Here is a 27,231-nt window from a genome sequence, read left to right as displayed (position 1 = left end):
CTGCATGGACTCCCATATGAACACTTTCTTATCTGCTCCTGTGCTCACATTTATGACCACGAACACACACACTCTCTGACATACAGCTGACACATTCCCACGGCAAACTGAGATAAACAAATTACTGCAGTGGCACACACACTTTCTCAACTTTTCATACTCTTTCAAGCCATGAGGCAGTTGTCTCTTTCACAAAACTATTCATTCACATTCCATATCCATTAATTCCTCATCAGGGTCACTGAGGTGGATCGGATCCGAGGACAAGCGTTTACTTTTACAACTATGTATAGTATTTTCTTTTGATTCATCTTTTTTGATTCCCATTCATTCTCATCACACCTCTAACCTCTTTTTAAACTCTGCTTTCAGCTGCCTCTTCATGTATTGTTAAGACAGCCGTGCGGTTTAGCTTCCAGCCATTAGTTAAGTTGTGCAGTTTAGCTCCGAGCTTACATCATATTTGGAATTCTTCATCCCTCACCCAGTTTTCCAAGCGTTTACTGAACTTTTATTAACCCTTCAAACCTTAAAATAAAGTTCTTTTATATCGCTCATTTCCACTTTTCAGACTCCTTCAGCTGTTTCGGCGTAAAGCCGGGCCATGCAGTTTATCATCAGGTTTTAAAATATTCTGTAGTTGGATTTCTGTTAGATTTCACGCATCGTTGATAAGATCCAACTTTTAGAGCCGGCGACTTCAACACTGAGCATTCACCCGGCAGTTTCATCCGATATGACCTTCTCTCTTTGTTTTTTATGGCTCCTATTTCATGGAATAATAATAATAAATCTCACAAAGGAAGGCTGAATTTAAAGAGACCACCTTCAGCTTCAATAAAAAATTTAAAAAACCCTCTGTCAATACAGTCCCTTACCATTAATACTTGGCACATACTGTATTTGTTTAGATCAGATTTATTAAACATGTTTGACATCAGACCGTGTATTAACAGTACATTATGGGTTCAATCGGTGCAGCTGTGTGGCGTGTTGTTGTGTGGCAACTTCACTGACATGAGCTTGTGTTACCCAGTAGAGGGCAGTGTGCATATGTGTGTGTGTGTGTGTGTGTCTGTCCTTGAGTTTCATGTCGTATAGACAGTTAGTGTTCATAAAGAGACAATGTAAACACAAAACATCACATTTTCATTCAGAACAAAACATTCAAATGCATCAAATTGTTCCATGAAGCTACAGAGCGTCAGTCATTTAATATAAAAACAAACTATTATAATATTTTATGATATAAGTGATAAGAGGCTTCATTCTGCTGCATGTCATTGGCTCTCTTTCCTGCGCTAATACACCCTGCAGTGGTTGTTTGAGCAGAGGAACGAGTAGCTACGCTGTGTCTTTGTTTTGATTGATCGCTGCGCTTTATGTTTCTGACGTTGACAAGGCACCAGAGTTATTACTGGCCATGTTGAGCAAACATTTTTTTTTCACTCACAATCTCTCGCACACCGTGTACGAGGCAGAGAGAGAGAGAGAAGGTCCCCTAGGTGTGGGGATCATCAGTGGAAGTGGACACACGTGGTGAAGGTGATCATCTGTATTCCTGAGTGGATGGGAGTGTCTGCGTTAACAACAATGGAGGTATCTGTCAGAGCTCGGCTCTCTTTCACTGTAAATACGGGAAGATAACTTTACAATAAGTGCTTACAGGAGGGGAGGGGCACAAAGAGGAACTGAAATGTAAGGGGACATCAGTGTACATGTATACGCCTGAGAATTATGCGGAACTTTACATAACCCTACGAAGAATAGTTGGTGCTTAGCTGCCCCTCCTTGAAGTATCTACAGCAGATGTATGGCAGATGCCTTCACTCAGCCTCCTGGAAAGAGAAAACACATGAGAAAAGGCAAAAACATTTGGAACCAATGAAATTCTTATGGCCTCATTTCGGTGGAGGAAATTGCATGCATCCAAAAAAAATGAAAGAAAAAAAAAGCGACAGATTTGCTGCCTGACAGGCAAGGTGTGAATGACATAAATGGTGTTCGTATGGCGGGGATGACTCATGAGAGTGTACCTGTTGATCAGCCGATCACACACGTCCTCTTGCACTCCTCCTCCGTGTCGAAGCGGTTCTTGTTGCCGTTGCAGCCTCCGTACCAGAACTGGGCGCAGGCGTTGGCCTGCTTGTCGTAGTACCAGCGGATGTTATAGTCCCGACACGTGCCCTGGTCCAGGACCAAGCCACAGCGAGGGTCCAAAGGTACGGTCTCTGCGGGGGAAAAGAGGTCACGTGACTGGAAAAATAAGGGTCGGATCACGAGAAATGCCTCGGCGTCTCTGTTCCTTTGATCCACCTAATCCCACCTCAAAGAAGCCTCTCCTGAGGTAACATCTGTTTCGCACCACATTCTATAAACTCATCCATACTGCATCAAAAATAATTGGCCTCGCTGCTCCTCGCCTATGACCTCATTACTGAGCCTGTCAATCACAAAGCACTTATCAAAAGTCCTGGAGCCAGGCCATTACTCCTCCACTGTGGGCACCGCAGAAATACTCGAAAGAAAGTCCACGTTCAAGTAGGGAACCCTCCACCACATGAGACCTGGACTGGAGCTTCACTGGAGATTCATCTATCAAGACCGAGCGGCAACCAATGCAGAAGTGCCCAAAACCAAAGCCAGTTCCTCAAACGGCCACTTGAGGCTGGCTCCAGAAGTGAGTCAGTCTCCATAAGTCCCCATGTTCAAATGTCCAACTTCACAGCAGAAATAAACATGTTTACAGCCTGGTACAAAAAAAAAAGTTTTGGTCTCTATAGCTAATTTCCCCATTCATAACTGTACTGAGGGTGAATTTATATACAACTCACCTGTTCAGATTATATTAACCACCCTAATCCAAGGCTACCTAAGGGCCATGTTTCCATGGTAACAACTGGTGACAGGTGCTGACTAGTGGCACCAAATGACAAATAAGAGGAAGAAATGCAGCTCGTAATTTGTGGTTTGTTAACGATGCTGTGGAGCGAGTAATGAGTAACCTGTTGGAAATCCACAGCGGAGAGGACATCGACAGGCGCCTTGGTTTGCCCGAGGAAACAACATTGTTACGCTCTCTGTGGATTTCCTCATGGCTGTCTGCTGCTGGAGCCAGCCGAGCTCAGCCGTTTGACACAGTTTGAAACAAAGTCTCAGTTTACCCGCGGTTCTGATTTTCAAATGAGTTCATCTAATCAAGCGCTGGACTGTTCGCTAGACACGGTGTGTGTTCCTGTTCCGTATGCTGCGCCCCGCTCAGGTGATTCGGAGGAACAGCCGCTCTCCTCGCTCACCGAATCATAATTAAGGAAATTGGTTTCACATTTTCCAGTCGAGTGACCTCATCGCTGACAGCCGGGGGGAGAGTTTAGTGAGAATATTGGAGCAATATACCGATGTTTGTTCTATCAATTACTGTCCAGCTGCACTTTTCATTAACACTATTACATTTTCATAAACATTTTGTGATACAACAATAACTTCCTCCTTATATTACGTCAAATATGGGAGCTGATTTAAAGCGACGTGAGAAGAGCTCATGCGACACAGTTACATTAGTCTGACGTGTGATTTGAACTTTGAGAAATTAATGAAATGATCTCAGCTGCACACACCTTCCCTGTCACAGTGCACTGTGACAGTAGCTTCTCTTTATTAGATGATTTCTACCTGCAGCAGAATGTTTTCCTGCTCATCTCATCCCTAAATACACATGTACGTTTCAAATATAGAAATATGATTGCTGGTAGTTCCACGTGAGAATAGAAGACATTCAGTATCTCTGGATTGGACTGGAAGAATGATGTAAGGTAAATCCTTGTCCCTCACTGGCTCTTAGTTAAGAATAAGACACAGATTTTAGCACATCCTGAGGTGGAATAAATACTGTAGGCTGAAGTAAAACATGTGGTGTGTGGAGATTTCTACAGGACACGGCAGCTGCTTACCTTCTAAACCACAGAGACGAGCTTTAAAAGTCCACGCTGGTGTGATTTTAAACCTTAAACCACGGCTAATGACAGCGCTTAATTGTGCATAATATGCCACAATAGGTGCTAGAAAACAAAGTGTAGTCCAGCATGATAACACCACACCTGCTTCAGAAAAACAACTGATGTTTTAAAAATCTACAAATGTAGCTATTCTTAAAAAAATAAATTACAGTCATTTGAAAAAATAGTGCCAATATGTGTCGCTTGGAGGAGCGGTGTGTTTAAAGACTCGTAGACAGCCTCGTAAAGACTGTAATAAAATGCAAACACTGTCACTTTGTTCTAATGAAAGCTGGAGGTGTGACTCGTTTGATTTCTGCTGCCCAAGGAGTGCCGGCGTCATTTACAGCAAACGGCTTCACTTGTTGTTCATTTTCATTTGTTGATGGTGTTTTTTTTGTAATTATTATCAGACTGTTTGTTGCGGATGACTGCTCTGCTTTGAGAATGGATCTGTAACGGCGTCGTGGCTCTGCGTGCGCTGGCTATTAAAGAAAAATATAAAGTATAAGAGCAGAAGAAGAGTGTTTGTACCTTTGGGCAGAGCGGGCCTCGGAGCGGGTACGTGATGTACAGAGACACCTGAGGATGATATGGTTATATTTGTTGAGGAAGATGATGAGGATGAGGATGAGGATGAGGAGCCTCGGGTGCTGGAGGAGTCCTCTCTAGCAGGAGGGACGGGTTTGACGTCCGACGTGTGGATGGTGAATGTGTCCCCGCGCTGAGTCCCCCAGTTTGTCTCTGTGACCACATGCTGCCCTCCTCCTCCACCCTGACGGGGACAGAACCATCAGACAGCGTTAAACACTTTCACGTTTTATAACCCACACATGAATCTGAGCTCATATGTTCCATACGTGTGCTGTGCTGGACCCTTTGCTGCCCTGCTGGGTGGTTTCTACCCAGCCTCTGTTGCTGTGGGTGCCCGTGCCCGTGCTGATATCAGTCCTGCCTCCGCTCGGTATGTGCTGCTCAGTCAGAGGCCGGTACCCATAACCACCGATGGCATAGTTCCCATTGTTGCCATTCCTGTGGCCGTTGTTGCCGTTGTTTCCATAGCCGTTGTAGCCGTTGGTTACCTTGTTGTATATCAGGGCTCCGTTCTCGTCTTCACAGAACTGGCTGACCAACTTGGACTCCAGAGCTGAGACCGAAAGACACAGAGAGAAGTCAGAGAAACAGGACATGACTGAACACCTACATGGTAGCTTTAGGCTTTAGTCTGTCCAACAGTTTGAGGATGAAATATTCAACAACTATTGGATGGATTGCCATTAAATATGCACATTCATGCCCCCCTCAGGATGAACTGTAATAAGTTTGACAATCCCATAACTATTCTTCCATAATTAATGACATTCCCATCAGCTTCCACTGTACTTAGTGTAAAGTTAGCATAAAGAAGAACACTAGTTTGAAGCCTGGGTTATATTTCATGTAAGACCACAGCTGAGTTTTTGCATCTTTTAGTTAAATATATGCTAATTGTCCAAGGCAAGAAGTAGGAAGTACTGGAAGTAGGCTTTCCCGACAACTGAATTACCACAAAACAATGAAATGACGCATAGTTTTACATGTTTGGAAATGTGCTTATTCACTTTCTTACTGAAAGTTACGTCAAAAATAGAAATGCTACGGAATGCTCGCGCCGTGGCGTGGAGAGGCGCTTCTGGGACGCGCCTTGTGTGACTGCTCTCATTGACTAGACTGGCGGCTATCTGCTACGGTGACCGCGGCGCAGCCGTAACGCGGCCGTAACGCTTCCGGTGTGAGTGGGCTGAGCTAACAGGTAACACTAGCTATAATTAGCGTAGCTTAGCACAAAGACTGGAAACGGGTGGAAACAGCTAGCTAGCTAATATTCAACAACTATTGGATGGATTGCCATTAAATATGCACATTCATGCCCCCCTCAGGATGAACTGTAACAAGTTTGACGATCCCATAACTATTGTTCCATAAGTAATGACATTCCCATCAGCTTCCACTGTACTTAGTGTAAAGTTAGCACAAAGAAGAACACTAGTTTGAAGCCTGGGTTATATTTCATATCAAGGATTTGTGATATTAAAAGACCACAGCTGAGTTTTTGCATCTTTTAGTTAAATAATTGTCCAAAGCATAGCAAAAAAAATGGAAGCAGGCTTTCCCGACAACTGAATTACCACGAAACAATGAAATAACGGATAGTTTCACATGTTTGGAAATCTTCACTTTCTTACTGAGAGTTAGACGAGGAAATCTATACTACTCCAATGTCTGTGCGCTAAACTGGAGCCTGAGCTAACAGGTAACACTAGCTAAAATTAGCGTAGCTTAGCACAAAGACTGGAAACGGGTGGAAACTGCTAGCCTGGATGTATCCGAAGTTAAATGAAAATTCCCTGACAGTCTGACAGCGCCTCTAAAGCTGTAGTTTATTGTTATATTCATTTTTGTTGTTATATTTCATTTGTTTAATCTGTATAAAAAAGAAATGTAAAACTTATTTTGACTGTTGAAAGTTTTCCAACTGAACTGAGTTGAATTTAAATCATTTGAGAAACATATATATACAAAAGTTATAAAATAATGTACAGCCACATTTACATACTAATATATCCTGACAGATTCTGAACTTTTAAGGCAAGGAACACTCGTACTGATTGATATTTCTAATAAATAAATCCAATAATTATTGTTGATATTAAAACATCAACACATAAAATACTGAGCAGGTCATTTTACAGCTGAGTTCTAACCTGGCAGCGTGTTGAAGTCGTCAATGAGGAACATGTGCTCAGCGTCCGGGTCCGAGGCGATCAGATTGAGCTCTCTCATGAACTCAGCCTGCGTTGGGTCGGAGGTGTTCACGATCCCCAGAGCAAACATCTCGATGTTGGCAGCGTGTGCCTCTCGTACGGCTATGTCCAGCTTCACCGGCTCTCTCTTGTCCGTCTGCCCGTCAGTAATCACGATGGCCACCTTGCTGACCCCGGCTCGTGAGCTGTAGAAGGCCTCCTGGGTCGCTTTGCGGATGGCCGTGCCAGTGTAAGTGCCCTCTCCCATGTACGGGATGTTTCTGATGGCCTGCTTGATGTCCTGTTTGGTGTTGTAGCGGGCCAGGTTGAACACCAGCTTCACCTCCAGGCTGTACAGCACCAGGCCGATCCTGGTGGCGTTGCGGCCCACTGTGACTCGGTCCACCAGGGCATTCACAAAGTCTTTGATGATCTCATAGTTCTCTGGGCCAACACTCTCAGAGCTGTCAATGACAAACACCAGCTCCATAGGCCTCTCCTTACACTTGATCCCACATCCTGGAATCACATCACATCAATATATGAGATCATGGCCCAAATGTCAGCTTGACGGGGTTCACTCTTTGGAATCTGATCTAACGATTCACAGATAAGACGAGGCGGCGGCTCAGATTGGGAAACTAAATCTTCTCCTCTAACATTTGTGCTGCTAAGTCAATACTGAGAGATGAAATAAATATTGCAAAGATCACAAGATACTTTACCACAGATCTCTTTGATCATCCGAATGATGTCCTCTCTCTGAAATAAATACACCAACACAGTGAGAGCGTATAAATAAACATGAGCAGACACTGATGAAGAAGTCAGTATTCAGATCTTTTATGAAGTAACAGGAAACAGCAGGACCACACCAGGAAAATACTACAAGAGGAGGTCCTGCTTTCTTAAGGTAAGTTATAACATAATAAAGTAAAAGTACTTGTTCTGCTGCTGTTACATGAGTAAATGTTTGTTTAACTACTGGGAAAAGTGTATGACAAAGACAGACGACTCACGGTGAGGCCAGCTTCACCTTTGGCACCTGCTCGTCCCTGAGATAAGAATAGAAAATTCAAACAAGAGTGGCTGCGTTGAGCAGACAGAGATTGGCTGTGCAGTGCATAATAAATCTATAAAAGCATCATTATGTCACTCACAGGTTGTCCTGAGAGTCCAGGGTCTCCCATATCTCCTTTGATTCCCTTCAGCCCCCTCTCCCCTCCTCCGCCACGGTCGCCCTGTCGCACATTGCACGGTGAGACGTCAGCGATTAGAATACGTTCACATAAATGTACATTGAAAAGTCCCAGACACAACATTGTGACTCACTTTAGCTCCAGGAAAGCCTTCTCCAGGTAACCCCCTTGGTCCTGGCACGCCCTGACCTCCTTGCTCACCCTGAATCAAACACATTCATTAATTAAACCTCTCAGAATGAGTTTAACGGAATATAAAGAACATCAAATCATAACCTACCTTTGCTCCTTGAACTCCGTGTCCTTGTGGCCCTGTTGGCCCTGGAGGGCCGGGCCGCCCAGTGTTACCCTGCAGTACACACGATACAGTAAGCACCACATTGTTTAGACTTCTATAATTTAATTTCATTCAATTTCTCCTGACATACATCACCAAGGCAGTGTCAGGCACCACTGGCCTTCCCCTTACACACTATCATAACCTCACGCACTATCATAACCTTCCCCTTACACACTATCCTAACAAAGGCCCATCCCCTGTGTTAACTTCAAGGTCCGAAACACTGAACCCAGAACAGCACAGCCATCTCAAAGCTGCCTTTTATTTAGTCAGGTCTTTGAGGCCGTTCTTGTGATGGCTCTACCCACAGCCACCATCGTGTCTACTCACTGTCACGTCAACTCTTTTAGTTTTTAGGATTTTTGTCAATTTTTTCTTCAGTACCAGATTCCTGCCACAGCAGGGCGGAGTGTATTCAAAGTGAGGCAGTGTATCTGCTGATCGACAGCGAACTCTGTGGCCACATGTCACAGTTTATTTAAATGTATTTTTAGCATCAAATGCTTCATTTTCTGGATTATGGTGAATTTAATTGAAATTATGCATTAATTTACTGTATGATTGAAATGTCTTTATTCATGTAAAGTACATATCTGTGTTACTGGAGCCATCGCTGCATCTATGAGTCGTGTTCTAGTGGTCCATCAAAATAAAAGTCCTCTGTCACTTTAATGTTTTGTTGGGGAGGGGTCATCAAATGCACATGTGCATCACTAGTTTGGAGCCAAGCTTCCAAACCACGAGCTAAGAATGGACTTTACAGAGCAGCAGTCGCATGGAGTCAGGATTTTTGAAAGGGGTCTTTAAAGGACCAGTGTGTAGGATTTAGTGGCAGCTAGTGGTATAGTTGTGGATTGCAACCCTCTCACCTTTATCATATTCTGTAAATAGAGCTCCATAAATCTTACGCACACTGGACCTTTAAATATTTATTTTAAGTTACAATTGAATTTATTTAAAGTTTTTTGTTAGTTTTGCTATATAAATAAAATGCGACTTACTTACATATGCCAACTTACTGAATCCAAAGAATCCATATGGATATAACATCATATTCTGAGACGGTAGTTGGTAATGTGCTATGGGTGATGATACTAGAATACATATATGCTTTCACAGCGTGCCAGAAAAACCAAACATGTTCAGGCATTTTTTTTTCTCACACTTCAACCATCAGGTCAAACCTAATCCACAAAGTGTTGATGCGTTGACATATCCCCTGTGACCTCAGTTCACAATGTGAGTCATATTTGTTACATATAACACACGAGTAATCAATAATCTTACACACGATATCACACATAGAGTAAGTAACCAGTGTTATGTTATTCTTCATATAAAATGTGAAATATACTATGAACCAGTCATTTATGATTTCCCCTGTTTCATAATCCTGACTCATGAATTTATGACACCACCATTCTCTCAACATAGATAAGGGCTGAAGTCTGCCAACGTGATCTGCTCTCTCATTTGCTCCCATTTGACGGCTGCAGTCGAGTCCTCAATTAAATTTTGCCTAGCGCTGCGTGGCTGTGACAGCGCTGGGACCTGTGGAAACGCTGGTCTGAAGCCTACGGGGGAATCTGGACGTGATATTTGAGGACATGTGGGTGCTGGGTGTTGCTTCAGTTCAGGCCTGTTAGGCCAAGTGCTTTCTCATCAGACACATATGTCTGCGGAGATTCACACTATGCACCAATGTGTCAGAGTGCTGTGGGAAAAAATCATGATAAATACCCTGAACAAATGAAGTGGCAGCCTTTGGATAGAAGGCCCCTGTGGTGGGCATGTTAGCACACAAGATGAAGCGCCCTTTTTTTTTTTCTCCAGTCTGGATCCGACTGCGGCAAAGACTTAATTCGCCAGAGAGTATGACTCAATCACGACCATCTGGTTGTATGTCAAATAAAATTACAGAAGGCTTCCTGCATAAATAAATACACTGCGATGTTGTCCTTGACTTGTGTTTGCAGAAACGGGGCAAAATGTTTTTTTCATGACTTACAAGTCGTTTTAGTTTGTAAAAAACTAAAAAAAAGGTGAAAGTTGTGAATTACCGGAGGCCCTTGGAGGCCTTCGCCTGGAGGTCCTGGTAAACCAGGCAACCCTCGGAAACCAATATCCCCCTGCAAGGGAGAAAACACAGTGAAGATATATGAACACTTACAACACGGCAATTTACAATCCATCAAATAAATGACCTTCTGTGCGGAGTAAAATCTTGTTTCCTGTAATTAGTTTCCTCAAACAAATGACCAAATCTTTACTGGGGAGATACTTCCACTTTCAACTTTCAGTGGCTTCGTGTCATATTAGGTGATACATCACGCTGTAATGCATCGTCTGCTTTGAAAACACCCAGTCTGCTTGGGACTGAATTGAGTCTTTGTTACGTTAAATGAATTATTAAACGATCCTGTCGCTCGGTAATTAATGCTCATCAGAACGAGAGAGTGAGCAGTGGCCACTTCCTTCAGACGGAACAAACAATAAATGTGTAATTCATGCAGAGGTCGATGTTTGAAGGAGTATAAATGTAGAGAATAGTCTAGTGACTTCACAGTAAATCGTCAAGAGTGTGTGAAGAATGCAGGTGGATGTGTCAAACACTCTGCTGTACCTCCACTGTTGAAGAAGTGCTCCATCAGCATCTGGCACAGCAGTGGAGGATGTAACGGGCCGTTGATGGTGACACATTAGGTGTGCCGTGTTCGGGTTGAGTTCTTTTGAGCGCACCAGTGAACCACTTATTTGTTTAATTAGCTTAGCTTATGGCCTTCGCCGTTTTCATGCAGAATGTGAGGAGGCCTCCAGTCGTGCTGTCTGTAATTTTCATTTTGTAAGAGCAGACTATAAAAATAAAACCTCTGCCACAAGTCACAGCTACGTCATCTTGTTTTAAAGGAACACGGGAAAAGAGTCGTTTAAATATGTTCGTAAAATGACACATTTAAGTTTATTTGTTCTTGTAATGACTCGTGTATTAGTACAATTTGGCAGCATTGGTGTGAAACTGAGCCAAAGCATGATGTGAAACACTGTGGAACAACACCAAGATGCTTTCCAATTGTTATATTGCTAATGCTTTGTAATGTATGTGGACGTTATTTTTAATTAGAAGCAAGTAATCTTATCTCACTCACATTTTGCTCCCTTATTTTGAAAGAGAAATGACTTTAGATGGACTTTAATAAATTGCTCACAAGCAAAATAACACTGTGACAGGTGCCACGGCAGCGACTCTTCGACTCTTTCTCATTGACAAACATCAGTTTTGGTCTGACAGCTTAAGATCTCACCTTTGGTCCTTGGATGCCTAATCCCTCAAGGCCAGGTTCTCCTGGAAGTCCAGGCAGACCAGGAGGGCCCTAAACAGCACAGGACATGGAGGTTGGTGAAGTTAAAGGAACAATTTCACATTTTGAAAGGAAACTGATGGAGACACCAGGAAGTTACTAGGCCCCTAGTGTTGTATTTACACTTTTATTAGCATTAGACGGTGCTGTGATTGCTGGTTCCAGTCTTTATGCTCAGCTAGGCTTACTGTAGCTTCATATTCAGCGTACAAATGGTATTCATCTTCTCATCTTCTTCTCATCTCTTGGCAAAAAGCTACATATAAATGCCAAACGATTCCTTTACATGACTACATTTCTTCTGTACCTCCTTCTATAGCTCCCTCTCTATGGTCTTGATTAAGGAAACCATACTCAGGAGATGTATGTGGGCCAGCAGTAAACTTTGGAGATAAATGTCTCATTGATGGATATATATCTGGAACTGATGTGTGGAATAAGGAAGACCAAATACAGATGGATAGATGACTTCATGTAGATGGATGGTATGAAGGTACAGATTTACGGGTGCACGGGTGGACACGGTTACTCACCGTGGGGCCGGGATAGCCGTCTCCTTTGGGACCAAACGGACCTGCAGGGCCTCGATCTCCACGGTCACCCTGCAGCCGACAAATAGGTACAAGTCAATAATTCATTCATGCAAAGCATACAAAGTGATTTACAGAGAGACGTTCAAAGGAAGCCGGAGTGGAATGTGGATGCAAATGGACACGTGAGCTTTCCGCTCCTCCGAGTGCTTCTGCATTGTGCAATACATCAAAACAGGGAAAGTTAGAACTATAAAACACACTGTAACATTTTATGAACAGGGATTTTTATGAACAGGGGCCCCTTGATTTTTTGATATCTTCACTGTCGGTGCTGTGGAATGATCATTGCGGTGAAAGATCTGCCTCTAATCGCGTTCATTAGACCGTATACTGTAAATAAATAAATAAAGTTCAGCTGTGACAACATGTCTCCACTTGTTGAAAACCTGGCTTCGAGTGTGTGTCGGCGGGCAGACATCCAACACATGAATTAGTTAGTTTAACATGTTGATTTTTAGATTCAAGGATCATACTGTGTGTTACCTTTGGACCAGGAAGACCGTAGCCAGTCTCTCCGATTGGACCAGGAGGACCGCTTGGGCCAATATCACCCTAGAAGACATGTTGGTGCTAATTAGATTAGTTCTAACACAGTAACAGCATATTACAGAGGCTCCTGACACACTGTGGTGCTGGGGGTAGTTACCTTGGGCCCTGAGACGAAGCGGCCTTGCGGTCCAGGTAACCCCATCCTGCCTTGTGCCCCTGGTTCTCCCTGATGAAGATGAACGCTAGTTAAAATCATTAACTCCTTATGCACTTCCATAAGGTCACACACATAATGAATTATTAAAAAGCTAACGATAGCTTAATTGCTCCTCACCTTTGGTCCTGAGGGTCCAGCAATGCCAGGTGGACCAGTCAAGCCCCGTATTCCTCTCTGGCCTTGGTCGCCCTTAAAGACCACGTTGGGAATACAGTTACTAATGTGATAGCTGTGACTTTATTTATTATATCCAGGTCAGCACTTGCTAAAGTTTTAGCAAGACTTGCAAAAAAAAGTGAGCAGGAAATGTCACTTTTTTTCTTTTTTTTTTACCTTTTCACCCTGAGTGCCAATTCCAGGTGTCCCCTCTGGTCCCCTGATGCCTACAACTCCTGGCTCACCCTGAAGACACAAGCAGACACAATTTATTACCCATACAGGCTTGATATTGGCAAAAAGACACATGTAGATAGAGCAGGTGGTTAGGTAAACTACCTTCTGTCCAGGGGCTCCGTCTTCCCCTGGCAAGCCCGGCACGCCAGATATTCCTATTGATCCTGGCTCACCCTGGGGACAGATTCATGGATTTGTGTCACTTCATGGTCCAGAAGATTTAAGTACTTGTAATACTCAAAGCAAAGTTGTGCCTCACCTTAGCTCCAGGGTCTCCAGCTCCTCTCTCTCCTGGGGCACCAACCTCGCCCGGCAAACCTTGATCCCCCTTTGTGAGACGAGACAACTTAATTTTAGCAACACTGTTGCTAATATCTTTTTTAAATATTACTGCTAATTTTAAAAACCAAATACTAAAACTCAATTGACCTTGATGGTGTTGATTTGGAATTATCATGAAACTTAACAAACCTTGGGTCCAGGCATGCCCTCTCCTTGGAGGCCTCTGCTCCCTGGTGGCCCCCTTGGTCCTTCCATGCCCTGCAAGGACAAACAGATGCAGTAATGAGAAGAGGCCATTTATTAAGAATGAACACTAATTAAAACCTGGATGGCTAAGGGACTGCATGAAAACGATTGGATGGTGATCAAGTCTGAAAGACACACAATACCCTTGGATCTTTATAGTTATTAGCCGTTGAACATATTCATAGTATGAGTACAGTGAAGTAAAAATTGCAATTATAAAGTTTGTCGAGATCTTTTCCCCCCACACATTCTTCCTTGTCAAAATCTGGCTCCTACATTTCCCATAATGCAATTTAACCACCGGCAGTTTGGTCATAGATTTAGATGTGTTGTGCTAGTAGCTGCTAATGTAGCTTGTAACCTCAGGCAGAGGTTCTTTCCAACTCCATACACCCAGATTTTATTCATTTTCAAATTTGTAGTTTTCAGCCGTGACCAACACTGACTCAAATGACATCACTTGAGGTAATTTATCAGACTCCACACAGCTCCCTGATTGATCCAGAGGTTATCTAATTAATATTTATTTCTATTATTTGGAATTCAGTTCACATGCTGATATGTAGCATATATAATGTTTACAATTGTTACATCTTAGTTTAGCATGTTAGCGTGCTAATGTTTACCATGGTTACATCACTAATACTTTGGTCATAAACCATATACCTGATAAAGCCAGATAAAAAGTTAATTGTTCACCAAAGTTATTACAACTCAATCTGAATGGATTTGTGTACCAATTTACTAATCAATATTTCAGTCTAAATCAAAGTGGTGGACCAACAGCTGGATATTGCCATCACTAAAAAGGTGAAAAGAATGGCTGCAATAGTTACTAGTTCGCTCTGGTTGCCATAAATGTGGCGTTTTTAAAGTTTACATTTAATGTAATGCCTCAAAATGGAGTACACTACTACTAGCTACTAGTACACGCTATGTCCTGTTTGATATCTATCAATGGATGCAAAAGTTCTACCAGTTTCACACAGTTACATTTTCAAGGTCCAAGACAAAAACCTCTTATTTTAAAAACTCAAACATAAAGTTAAGCTCCCCCTCCTCACTCCAATAATTTCTGTACCCTCCCTAAAAAGAATTTACATTCAGGAATAATATGCAAATCTGTAATTTTATTGCAGTGGGAGACATTTCATCTTATTTCGAGTACTTGCCTTCTCGCCCTGTATACCAACTCCTGGGAGGCCGAGAGGCCCTGGAAGACCTGGAGGCCCAAAATCCCCCTACAGGTACAGATGACAATGGAGGTTAATGATAATAACAGCATGTAAATGTTAATAGTGACACATTTTTGTGATTTATTGCAGGTGGAAAGCACCCAACTTTAAAGGATTCTCTGCCAAGACCGTGCATTTCTTTTGGCTCAGCAATGGATATATACAGTTAATTACATTGTATGTGTACATTGATGCAGTAAAACTTTTGCACACATAACTTGATGACGTTTGCCTTTTGATTTATTGTCTGTTCATCTGTCACGAGCAACATTAATATCATGAACGTACGATGTTAATACACAGAAAACCCTGCAGGCGCTGGTTTGTCATTACTACACGAAAACATTGCAATTATCCGTGATGAACTTCACCACAAGGCTACAGTAAAGCTGTCAGTGCCGTGTGTCAAGAACACCCATGTAAAAACCTTTATCTTTATTTTTAAAGACGCATGGTTTCTGAGGGATTTCTATATGTCAGCGTCATATTCTGGTGACACAGGATGAATTATGTCACTTTCAAACACATCAAATCAACTCAAAGCCTTCTAGTCATGTCATATCAACATCTATGAGCTGCAAAGATCTGATACTACCTTCATGTAATTATAAGACTCAGCCAGTGCAGAGCCAGCTTTCCCACATTCATCAGCACAAAACTTTGAAGCTGCACTCCTCCTACACTGTCCGAGCTTTAACCTCGATTCATCACCTTTAGACTGTGACCTCCTATATAACACCGCTGAATGCATTCAGCGCTGCCTCGGCCAACTCTTGGCCTTCTTCGCTACAGGACTCTGGCTTTATCTTCATGCTCTCTATGAAGGCATTTCAGCCAGGCGTCTTATTTACAGCCTCTCTTGCACTCTTACCTTGTCTCCTTTGATTCCAGCGCCCGGCTGTCCTCTGGGCCCCCGCGGCCCATCCAAGCCTCGCTCTCCCTGTGAAGACACACAGAGCAGTTATTACATCTTGCTTCTCGAAATAGCAGAAAACACTGACAACAGAAAAGCGTATGCAGGATTATGGGAAGGCTAGAAACTGTTCTTTCTCAGTGTCAGACAAACGGAAAATCTTTTCACGACTCTCACATAATCTCAAATCCACATGAATCGCAGAGGGTAAATTGTTTCACAACAGACTATGGAAGCCAAATGTGGATTTGTGATTGAGGAAAACATTCTGATTCAATCCAAGTTCATGTTGACATCTACATGTCAAGCTTGGGGTTAAGTTGATGGACGGCACTGTTTACAGAGACAGAGACATTTTCACTGTGAGATAGTTTTGGCACCGAGTACGAGTAAATTGTTACAGCACTGTTACCACAGAAACCAACACAATGCCCTTCAAAGTCTCTACCAGCTCTTCAAACCTGACTTTAAAGACTCCTCTGCCCTAAAATGTTTTTCCTGTTGGTTACCACCCCTTGAATGTTTGACATATATGATATAAAGTGACATAAAGTATCTACATTAGAATGCTGTTTTGATCAATGACAGAGGCTAGTCCAGTTTGCATGCCTCATACGGTATATACAAATACATGCCAGATGCATAACCACAATGTGGACATTTTGATGTGTAGTGTAACTTTACTAACATAAAATAACAGATCATAAATCATTTTGATGCTACTCTGATGCGTAATCAGGGCACCCCGTACAGCGCATGTAACAACCATTCACACTCACATTCACACCTATGGGCAATTTAATGTCACCCATTAATCTATAAAAGTCTTTGCAGGTTTTCCACTGTACCAGTTTATTATCCGTGCTGCCCCAACTGTGAGCTCAGAGCACCTTGGAAATGCAAAACAGCCATTTTGGACCAACGAGAGTTTTTCTTAGGCCCAGAGTGTCTGGGAATGCTGGCAGAGAGCGAGCCAGTGTCATGCCAGAACCAGAGCTGGCCAAGCAGTAAATGTAACCAGGCTCAGCAGCCTCTATGAACATAATGACAAAAGAGAAGAGCAAGAAGCCGCCGAACAAGAGTAAATCTGGGACTGACTTGTAGTGGTTGGTAAGAGCTTGGTGAAATAAAAGGCTGAAAGACAGACGCCGAGCTGGGCTGACTGCTGTTGGACTAGTCAGTAATAGCAGCTGGCTGCTGTGTCTTGTGTTGTTGACCTTGCTTGATGTTTGGCAAAGTTGTCGACTCGCTGGTTTTTGATCATAAGTAATGTAATCAGAACAAATACTCGAGTACAGCTGAACATATTGGTGCTAGAGGAAAACATCTGTGCAAATCTTCTCTTCAATGAATATTCTGACTTTATGACTTCATTCTTTTGTGACTAAAAGGCAGCATGATTCCTTTGAATCTCATGTCTCTTTGTCTAAAGCCACAAACTGTCTTGTCTGGCTAAGAAACTCTGTTCAGATCAGACACTTACATTGTTAGAATGAGCTCAGCTTACTGTTCAGATGACACAATGTCTCTCGGCATATTGAGATGATAAGAAGCCAGTTCAGTAAAAAGTTTATATGACAGTCACAGCATGCTTCCAAAATTACACTCAGACTGTGAAACATGCAGCTTGGCTTCTTTTAAAGCAAGGCTATGTAATCATATAAGTATGTATAGTAAAAAAGAAAAAAAAATGGTACATGTAAAACATCATATCATCAACATAAAACATTCATCTTATGTCGTACTGTAGCCACCATAATCTACTGGGGTCTTGGGGGGCTGCAGCCAATCCCAGCTGACATTGGGCGAGAGGCAGGGTTAATCTGCTAATAATAATAATTAATATTTAATAAGGCTGTAGCAACAAAACCCCTGAATGTATCGAATTATAATTATGTTTTATTTCTTATGAATTCAGCTTTTCATTGGTAAGACGACTTTATTCTACTTCTTCTTTCAATATTGACATTGTGTCACTTTAAATGTGTTCTTTGTACTCTGTTAGTTGCTCACTCACGCAACCCACACCACAGTGGTGGTGGGTCGGGCCCAAGCCCTGAGGCATCTTCATATTTGCATATTGATAGTCTCTGCACAGAGTGAGCAACAGTAGGTGTGTGTTTTTAACCCTGTCGCAGTAGTTTGGGCTGTTGGACAAGAATATGATTCAAAGCGAAGTATTTTGTCTTTAACTGTGTGTAGAGGTGATCTGTAAATCTTCAAAATAAAAAAATACGCTGAGGGATTAGAGCAATAATCCAAGCTGACAGTGAGTACAATGAAGAGAGAGCAGCATAATGTTCTGCTGTGTGTGAGTCTTTCCTTCTCTGTCCAAGATCATCCAAGGACAACAGAAATACACTGACATACACTGATTAGCATATTTATGCTACATTTGCATGTCGGCTTTAAAAAAGTATAGATTTACTGCCATAACATTGTGATCCCTCATTTTGGCACATGAGGCGACTTGCTAATGATGTGGAAAAAGGGTAATATTGCTTCTGAGCTCCTGTGAAACTGGAGCTTGTCGAGACACGTCATGTGAAGAACGCTCCTCAAGAGCAAGAACGCCATCTGCGAATCCACGTTCACGTCTCCTGTCGAGGGGAAGAAAAAGAAAACGAACCCCGAGGCCAAACTCTAATGCTGAGAGATACACCTCCTCCTCTTCGGGGGTGGAGTGTCGACAAATGATAAATCAGATGGAGGTCCGGGGAAGTGGAAAAAGTCTGATTTCCACTTGAATTATAGTTCGTTTGATGTAAAGCCACTCTGTTAGTGTTGTAGCACAGCCAGAGATGATTACATTTGCCATTACCTAAAGACCATTCAACAACTTAATCACACTTGATTCAACTGTCTGGATTCATCAAAACAACAAAAGTCGGCTCTGATTTTACACCTACAATTAGAACGGAAGCGCGCATGACGCATTGCAATTCCAGGGCCATTAGAGCTGATTCAGAGCCATCTGTTGACTTACAGAGCTTACGTAGCTTTGGGGCAGATGTTTAAAAATGTCAGCGGGCTCCAAAATTAAAAACATTGAAGGAACTCTGACGGGTGTATTCAATCCAGAACTGTGCTCATTTTACACGTGTGGTAACACGCTGATACTGAGTATTAAAACATTAACTATATATATAGTTTATATTTTAATACTTGTTTTTTTAATGTTTTTTACATAATGTTTATTCTGCACCAACTACACCAAGTCAAATTCCTTGTAAGTGCAAACCTACTTGGCAACAAACTTGATTCTGATTCTAATCACAAGTTCAAGCCATCCCACTGGATCATGGATCTGGGTGCAGATTACAAATTTCAGCTTGCGCACATGCTTTATTTTGATGTCTGTAACCAAAAAAAGGTGTCTAAGTTAAGTTCAAGTTCAGTCACGATTGGAATTAGATGATACAGAGAGGGTTGAAGATTTTGGTTGGTTGTAGTTTTGGATTTGGATTTCTTGGCCCGTTTATGAAAGTAAAACTTGCAGACAAGTTCAGATTCAGTGTTGAAATCATTGTTAAAACAAGTCAGTGTTCATTCATTTCTGCTCATTGGTTCTTTGACAAACACCCATCCATCCATTTTCAGTAACCACTTATCCTTGTCAGGGTCGTGGGGGCTGGAGACTATCCCAGCTGACTTCCCAGGGTACATAGAGACAAACAACCATTCACTCAAATAAGTGGGAAAAAGTACAGGTTAATTAGAAATTATTTTGATTTTTCACTTTTTATTTATTAATGGAACTGTTTGGTAATACTTTCTGTAAATTCTCTCTCTTACTTTCTGGCTCATGTGTGTGTATCAACATGTGTGTTTGTCACCGTGTGTGTCTGTACACTCTGAGAATAGACAGACGCAGGATCAGACTCATTCTTTCCTGTCTCATTTCATGTCTCCACGTGTCCTGTCTATTTTCCTCTATTGTCTCTCCATCCTCCACTCTGTGCTGGCATGTTGCGATGTCTTCCGCTGGGGACGATCAATGGGCCGCATCATACGATGAGGTAATAAGATACATGCTGCACCGCTGTATGTGAATTTATAGCACGTCTGTGTTGTGTTATCGTGTCTTGTAACAATATATGTTGTCTATTTCCTGTCATCACGTCCTGGTATCTGGAGCCCAGACATGGTCTGAGCACAGGTCGGTGGATAGATAGGTGGACTGAAGGTGAATGCATGAAATGGGGTCAGACGGGTTCAAAGCTTTTAACTAGCATGAGTGCATGAACCTCCGTGATGGAAAAAAAACACAAAACAAGACCATGAGACCTGAGAGCCGGAGACATAAAAGACACTGACTCACCTTTGGTCCAGGCAGACCTTCTCCTAACGGTCCTCTCTCTCCTTGGACTCCCTGTGGCCCTTGAGGCCCCTGAGTGAAACAAAATGTTGTTAGGACCACTGGAGGAACTGACCCCTCGAATAATTGATTCCCTTAAAACCATTCCCCCTTAACTAGCTTAACTTAAAAGGTGCAGTGTGTAAGATTTGGGGACTTTATTTTCAGAATAAGGGAAACATGGGATATAATATTCATGACTATGTTTTCATGCATGTATTACCACTTTAAAATAAGAATCTTTTTATTACAAAAAAATTATCCTTTGTGGGAGCAGGTCCTCTTTCATGGAGGCCGCCATATTAAAACACTGTTTTTCTACAGTAGCCCAGAATGGACAAACAAAACAGTGACTCTAGACAGGGTCCTTAAAGTGTTGTTTCTACTTTACACTAAGAAGGTGAGGGTGATGTAAGGAGATTGCAATGCAGCGAATACACCACTAGATGCATGCCCGGCTAACTGGCTTAATACTTACAGCAGTAGGATTATTGCCAAAGCCAAGGAGCATATCATAAACAAGAGTGTTTCACAGGTGTACAGTAGCATTATTATTATTATGAAGGGTCAGTCAATGTTGCTCTGCGTCCACCTGTAGCCTCAGTGTGAGATTTGTGCACCAGTTTCTTACCGGTGGTCCGGGCTCGCCAAGTCCCTGTGGGCCGGGAGAACCCGGTTGCCCCTGGAAGCCGACATCGCCCTGTCAGGAGTGCAGGAACCGGGTGAGACACAGGTGGATTTTTTTATACTTAATTTTCCTAAACAATAGGGTGGCATACTTTACCTTGGGACCCGGGAGGCCTATCCCTGTTTCCCCTTGGATTCCAGGTGGCCCAGGAAGTCCCCTTTCCCCCTATAAAAAGACAAGGCAGGGAGAGACATGTAGATATACACAAACATAGTCTAAATCCTGGGTCACCAGGAGAGCTGTCCAGGCTTTGTTCCTCTGTTCCCATTTTTATGAACTGTGAAACACTTTCGGACCTGCTGTTTTGAAAAGCACCATAAAAATAAACTTTATGATTATTATTAGTAGTAACACTGTTTTCTCCTAACCCTAATATTTAGCTATTTTTATGGGGGGTTTAAACATGTTGCAGGGTTCCTTCATTCTTTCAGTCAAGACTTTATTGGTAAAGAATGCACTTATTCACTCAGAGGCTGTAAATCACGGCCGTGGTGTGCAGCAGGAGGGCACACAAGAGGCGTGAAGAGGGCGTGGAAATGTTAGTAGGTGCATACCGGCACTTTTTTCCCCCTCCTTTCGCTTGCCCTTTCAGACAAGTCAGGACAGCGCTTAAAGCCAGACATTAGTCTGCCATTCAAGTGATATAGGATGACAGCCAGACAATCAACATGAACATTCTTCCAAAATAATTAAGGAGGAACACTTGGTGGGGGAGTGTGGGCTCATGGCAGAATTGGCAGCTATAACACGAGAGAGGGGGAGTAAAAAGTAGGAACAGACAAATAGGCTGACAAGGTAATAACAGATGAGGTACTTCGGTAGGTTTTCAAACGTTCCAGTGCTGACGGATCATAACTCACAAATAAGTGTTCAAATGTATGGTCACACGATTGGTGTTATCAGTTTGTCAGGCTGCCACGATGAATTGATTCAATCTAAAACACACTTTAAATGTCAACTTTGGGAGTATAATGTTATTCTGAGAACACTTTAGATTCTTCCACATGTAGGAACACATTTTGATTTTTCACTTCTACCTGACTAACAATCTTATTCAGTACCTTTACACTGATGAATGTACTGACACCTATCAAAGAGACCTAACTCATACCAGACTGGAGGTCATGCCTCCAGTCAAAAAATCACAGTATCTTTCAGATATGCATCCGGTTCTTGGCACAAGGTGAATTCACTCCAATGTAACCAGTTTGATTTATCACTTTCTTAGTTTCCTTTTGTTCTTAAACGCTCCCCAGGTTTGACAGACTTGGTTCAAACACGTCCAAAAAGGCTGACTTTTAATACTCACTTTTTTACCCATTGGACCTTCAGCTCCGAAATCGCCAGGTGGGCCGGGCAAACCCTGGATTGTAAATACGTGTGTGACAGTTAATACAATGGGTATTAAAAAGTAGCAGATCAGTCAGATCCTGAACATGAAATTCAACAAACCCCTCAACGTAGTCAAACTTCTGGATTTCTCCACATGTTGAAGCACCGTGCATGATAAAGAATAAAGTGTATGGAGGCTGGTCTAAGTGTTTGTGCACATGCCTGTCTAACTAGTTACCATGGTGTTACTCATGGCGTTAACTTTTTACATTATTTTGTGGGTATGATAAAAAATGACTATGCATTTCAAGTAGTAGATCTTCCACATGTATTCACTGTGAAATGCATGTGACATGCCAGAATGGATAGTTAAACAGGTGTAGCAACAGTAACTCAGAGGATGGAGCTTAGCGAAAGGTCTATTTAGATTTTATAATTAAAAAAAATGGCAAATTTCACCTGAAGTCCACGATTTCCTCTGGGGCCGAGTGTACCTTCAGGACCCTGGAAAAGAACCAGAGTTGCTTAATATTCATAATCCGTGGTGATCATGAATGACGCTTTTATCTTAAATGGCTGCGTTGGATTGAATCTTAAATTAAAAATACAAAGATATGAACCAGCGATCACCACGAAACAAAAGTCTCTTTGTCAAAGTCAAATGAGCAGGTCGGTTCTGGCAAATTTCACTGAAAACAAAATGAAAAAATGATGCTCGAACTTGTTGAAGTTCTTACGACATCAAAGATAAAACATACTCTGTCTCCTTTGATTCCGGGTGTTCCACACTCTCCTCTCTCTCCCTGTGAGAGAATAAAAAAAACAACAACAATTTAATATCATTTAGATTACAATCTAAAGTTTGTGCAACCTCCAAGAAACAATTCATCTTGTAATAATGACTTTTAATATCTAAGCCAGGAGCCTGTTTAGCAGCTAATAACACGAGCTTACGTCATTTAAAGGAGACGTGAATATGAGACACTTGCAGACAGGCTTGACATCAAACACAGCTGAATAAAAGGAGAACAACATGGCGTGATATTTTCCAAAGCCTTTTCTGTGGATGCTCCTTTTCGAGGCACTTTATCAGGTCTGGAAAACATAATTCTCCAGTTTCTCTCACTGCTGCAGGTTTTCCACGAGCGTGGGAACCTGATACATCAACATATGTACTATACAATAGAATCCATACAATACCTTCTCTCCTTTGTATCCTGGCTTTCCCTGTGTGTACAAAACAGTGTAGTTAAGTCAGGAGCAGACAGGCAACCAAGCAGAACGAGACGTCTCTTTTCTGTTTAGATCAATGACACATGTGCACTTGTTGATCTTGACTTAATCTTAACTTGATTTAAGACCCTCAGCTCACCTCGCCTCCTTCCCGACCCGGAAGTCCACTCAGCCCACCTTCACCCTGTGCGAAGGAGAGATTTTAAGTTTTAAGCAAAGCAGCCCCTGGTTTGTAGAAGGTTTACTGATTGCTGTTGTAGCATGAGTAGGCAGCACCTTCTGTCCTTTTGAGCCGGGGCTTCCATCTTCGCCAGGTCGACCTTTCTTACCCTGCAGAGAAAGACATTGACACATCAGAAAATAGACTGAGGTTCAGGTGTGTCTCTTACTTTGACGGCAAAAGCAACATCGATGATATTCAGAGCTTCTGGGGATGAAAATCTAAATAAAATCAACTGTATGTGCCTCATATGTCTGTTAAATATAAGTTTGGAAGCAGAGAAAACAGGTAGCCTGTCTCATAACTCTAGCTTCACATTTAGTGTGTAGATGTGGGAATGGTATCGACCTTATCATCTAACACTCAGCAAGGACTCTCACCTCCTCAAGGAGACAGAACATGTTCAACAGCTGTAAATCACAGCATGATTGAGCTTCATGTAATCACGACCAATAGAATCATATTCCCATTTTATCAGCTGCCTTATTGTAAGAACTCTTGGTGACCCATGTTTGAAGTGCATCATGGATAAAAGCTGTGGGGTCTAGGAGCAGATGAGTCACAGGGTCTTTCAAGTTGTCTGGATGCGTGATCCGAACAACTGTCTGCTTCTTCTCCCTGTCATCGTGCATGCGTGTTGTGGACTTGTGCGTGTTCTTATCATGAAGTTATCTCCGTGTCTGTACGTCTCTAGGCTGCACACAGTGCCTCCGTCAGCGACGCTGATGTGAAACAGCTTTTGTTGGGAGCATTAGGTTTAAGGGGGTAATTACTCTGTTCTCATCCTGTGAAAATACATCAAAGCCAAACCACTACGTCTAATTGTGGCTGACCTCTGCATAATAAAAAGAAGCGCTCGCGTCACGACGCGGCTTTGGCAGGCGAAGAAAGTCATGCATGTAACTTCTTATCCGCCGAGCATGTGTCCTCAGACAATCCCGAGTGGCTGGCTTCTTTCAACAGACGTGATTTTACCGATTTCCCTTCTATATATCTGTTAAGGCCTGTTCTCAATAAACTATAGGAGGAATGTAAAGCATTCCCTTTACTCTCATTGCTGCAGGGAAACCACACGATTTAGTAAAACCCCCCCCAAAACCCTGCAATTATGTAGCCTGTTAGCATCAAGGGTGCCTTTGTCAGCTGTGTTGTTCTCTACGGCGCTTCAAAGGAAGCCAGCTTGGGAGTGATTGTGTTTTAGACGCAACAGAAGAACATGTGTGGTTTACAAAAAGGACATTTGATCCCATTGTATGAGGCAGAGGAGGGTTAACATGGAACCCCAGTGTTCAATGGTAAAATATTTAAAAAGACGGATAAAGAATTATAGGAATAAATTGTGGAAATAAGTGAACCAGCAATTAAAAGAAATGATTCAAACTCAACTCACTTCTCTTTAGTTTTATTTACCAAGGCTAACAAATTGGGCTTGGTTGTGATACTTACAGGAGGGCCGCTGGGTCCCCTCTCACCCTTGTCACAGGCACACTGGCTCTGGGCCAGAGGACACTTCAAACACAGGGAAATAAGAATCAGACACAATCATACACAAACCATGCAGGGACATGAAATGTACGGAAAGGCTTGCAGTCTGGAAACTTACCCCTTCATCCGCCAGCGCCGTCTGTGGAACAAGAAACACAAGAAGATCTTGTCACATTTACTCCATATGGTTTATTTATACCCCATCAGCAGATATAGAAAGGAAGACATCAAAGAAAACCAGTCAAAGCTCAGTTTTTTCCGTGGACTGGAGCTGCAAACACCTGCTCCTCAAACGCCCAATTAAACCTGTTCACTCCTGGTCTCGGTTCAGGTTGCCAAATGGCCTTCAACCTCCTCCACCTGATTCTCTGAGTGGACTCGCATCCTGCATTCCCACTGTAACGGATACTTCTTTCAAGAACCTCGCTTTTCACCACACAGGTTTCTTCAAAGCTGACCACATTCTCTTTACATTGGGTAATGGTGGAAATGCCACTGAGGCTAAACACAAACCACATGCATCGATGAGTAAAATAGCCTCAGTAAGCATCCAGGGCATGTTTCCGTAGTTGGGAGGGGTGTCTGAAGACAACAGACAATGAGTGATACAGTCCAATGCTGAGGCTGAAGATAAAAGTTTCTCTGCTTATAACATACAGATGCTGCCTGTATGTGCAGTGAGATGAAAGTCTGCTTGTGGACTGGCTGCTGCTGCTGCTGCTGCTGCTGGGCTCCTCCATGCCGGCAGAACGTAAGGCTGTCAGCTTCCCTGATCTTCAAGCCTCCGTACAAGTTTTAGAAATTTTCCCTTATCATGTTTGGATGCGTACCACCTGTGTCAACAGTGAGCCCGAGTTTGAAGTAGCGTTTGAGGAGCTGGTTGAATGATGTAGCGTGCATGCATGTTCTCGCGGGGTTCCTGCTCTTACTGCACCCGATTTTCCCACAAAGGGTTTTAATGCGGAGCATATGTTACAGCCAATAGCCCCGTTGTGTCTGCAGGATGTTGCTGTGCAGCACATGTTCTAATTATCTTCATGGAAATTCACTGTCGGTTTATTAAAGCAACCCCAATCACTGAAGATAAACCAACGGAAATAAAGACAAACCTTGTCTTAGTCTACTGAAACATGCACCGCCGAAGAAGAAATTCAATGCTTCACAATTCAACTGGTGGATTTCATTTACAGTGATGACTTGTTACTATGGCAGCAGGTAGCAGGTGTACATCATGGATGCAATAAGCCACGAAAGCATAGCAATGGGTGGTGTGTAATGGAGGCATTATAGGGGAAGTGCTTATTGGGTGATCCTTTTAGCAAAGGTCTGTCTGCATAAATGGCTTTTTGAACTATAATGTCTGGCCCCAGGAGTCAAACATGCATGCAATTTTACAAAATGTGAGTATCAAAGAAATGTAGGAATGTTCAAGTTCAGGTCTAAAATGTATCCAGAGCTGACTCTGAGGAAGTCACAATCTTGCAAGTGATGAAAGATCACTCTGACACAGCCTTACTGATAAAAGCTGAAATGTTGATCAGCAAGCTGACTCGATGTCGATCATACAAAGATTTACATTTAGTCATTGAACTTTTATCCAGAGCAACTACTTGCATAGAATCAAGTGACAATTTTAGAGAGGGATAGATTTAACATGTCCAGTTGTTGGTAGTCCTAGAAGAGGAGGTCCTCTCTGAAGAGCTGGGGGTCTTCAGGAGGTTTCAGGACGCCCCTGATGAGGTAGGAACTGGTAAGACATTCCACCAACGGGGAACAACATACGAGAGAAGTTTGGATTGTCTTGAGCGTATGGGTTGCAGAGCCAGGCGTGGTTCAATGGAGGAGGTAACATATGTCTGTATGGTGGGTGCA

At 42.6% G+C, this 27,231-nt stretch overlaps 1 protein-coding gene across 1 annotated transcript in view; it reads right to left on the bottom strand.

Annotated features, from left to right (window-relative positions):
• Positions 1 to 908: 908 nt before the first annotated feature.
• Positions 909 to 27,231, bottom strand: part of LOC113748345 (collagen alpha-1(XXVIII) chain-like) — a 29,353-nt gene continuing 3,030 nt past the window's right edge. Inside the window, exons 4-36 of the mRNA XM_027291816.1 lie at positions 25,478 to 25,498; positions 25,321 to 25,383; positions 23,931 to 23,984; positions 23,794 to 23,838; positions 23,622 to 23,648; positions 23,180 to 23,224; positions 22,881 to 22,925; positions 22,399 to 22,452; positions 21,186 to 21,254; positions 21,033 to 21,101; positions 20,366 to 20,434; positions 16,003 to 16,071; positions 15,069 to 15,137; positions 13,840 to 13,908; positions 13,628 to 13,696; positions 13,471 to 13,542; positions 13,309 to 13,377; positions 13,093 to 13,164; positions 12,916 to 12,984; positions 12,753 to 12,821; positions 12,210 to 12,278; positions 11,620 to 11,688; positions 10,378 to 10,446; positions 8,258 to 8,326; positions 8,111 to 8,179; positions 7,939 to 8,019; positions 7,798 to 7,833; positions 7,504 to 7,540; positions 6,740 to 7,297; positions 4,856 to 5,142; positions 4,530 to 4,770; positions 2,037 to 2,231; positions 909 to 1,838 (exon numbers count right to left, since the gene is read on the bottom strand). Coding sequence (XP_027147617.1) covers positions 2,044 to 2,231; positions 4,530 to 4,770; positions 4,856 to 5,142; positions 6,740 to 7,297; positions 7,504 to 7,540; positions 7,798 to 7,833; positions 7,939 to 8,019; positions 8,111 to 8,179; positions 8,258 to 8,326; positions 10,378 to 10,446; positions 11,620 to 11,688; positions 12,210 to 12,278; positions 12,753 to 12,821; positions 12,916 to 12,984; positions 13,093 to 13,164; positions 13,309 to 13,377; positions 13,471 to 13,542; positions 13,628 to 13,696; positions 13,840 to 13,908; positions 15,069 to 15,137; positions 16,003 to 16,071; positions 20,366 to 20,434; positions 21,033 to 21,101; positions 21,186 to 21,254; positions 22,399 to 22,452; positions 22,881 to 22,925; positions 23,180 to 23,224; positions 23,622 to 23,648; positions 23,794 to 23,838; positions 23,931 to 23,984; positions 25,321 to 25,383; positions 25,478 to 25,498 — 2,961 coding nt within the window. The 3' untranslated portion in view covers positions 909 to 1,838; positions 2,037 to 2,043. The remainder of the gene's footprint in view (positions 1,839 to 2,036; positions 2,232 to 4,529; positions 4,771 to 4,855; positions 5,143 to 6,739; positions 7,298 to 7,503; positions 7,541 to 7,797; positions 7,834 to 7,938; positions 8,020 to 8,110; positions 8,180 to 8,257; positions 8,327 to 10,377; positions 10,447 to 11,619; positions 11,689 to 12,209; positions 12,279 to 12,752; positions 12,822 to 12,915; positions 12,985 to 13,092; positions 13,165 to 13,308; positions 13,378 to 13,470; positions 13,543 to 13,627; positions 13,697 to 13,839; positions 13,909 to 15,068; positions 15,138 to 16,002; positions 16,072 to 20,365; positions 20,435 to 21,032; positions 21,102 to 21,185; positions 21,255 to 22,398; positions 22,453 to 22,880; positions 22,926 to 23,179; positions 23,225 to 23,621; positions 23,649 to 23,793; positions 23,839 to 23,930; positions 23,985 to 25,320; positions 25,384 to 25,477; positions 25,499 to 27,231) is intronic.

This window comes from Larimichthys crocea, chromosome XIX, assembly GCF_000972845.2.
Source record: "Larimichthys crocea isolate SSNF chromosome XIX, L_crocea_2.0, whole genome shotgun sequence".
Classification (NCBI taxonomy): Eukaryota; Metazoa; Chordata; class Actinopteri; family Sciaenidae; genus Larimichthys; species Larimichthys crocea.
This window is presented reverse-complemented; position numbering and strand designations above follow the sequence as displayed.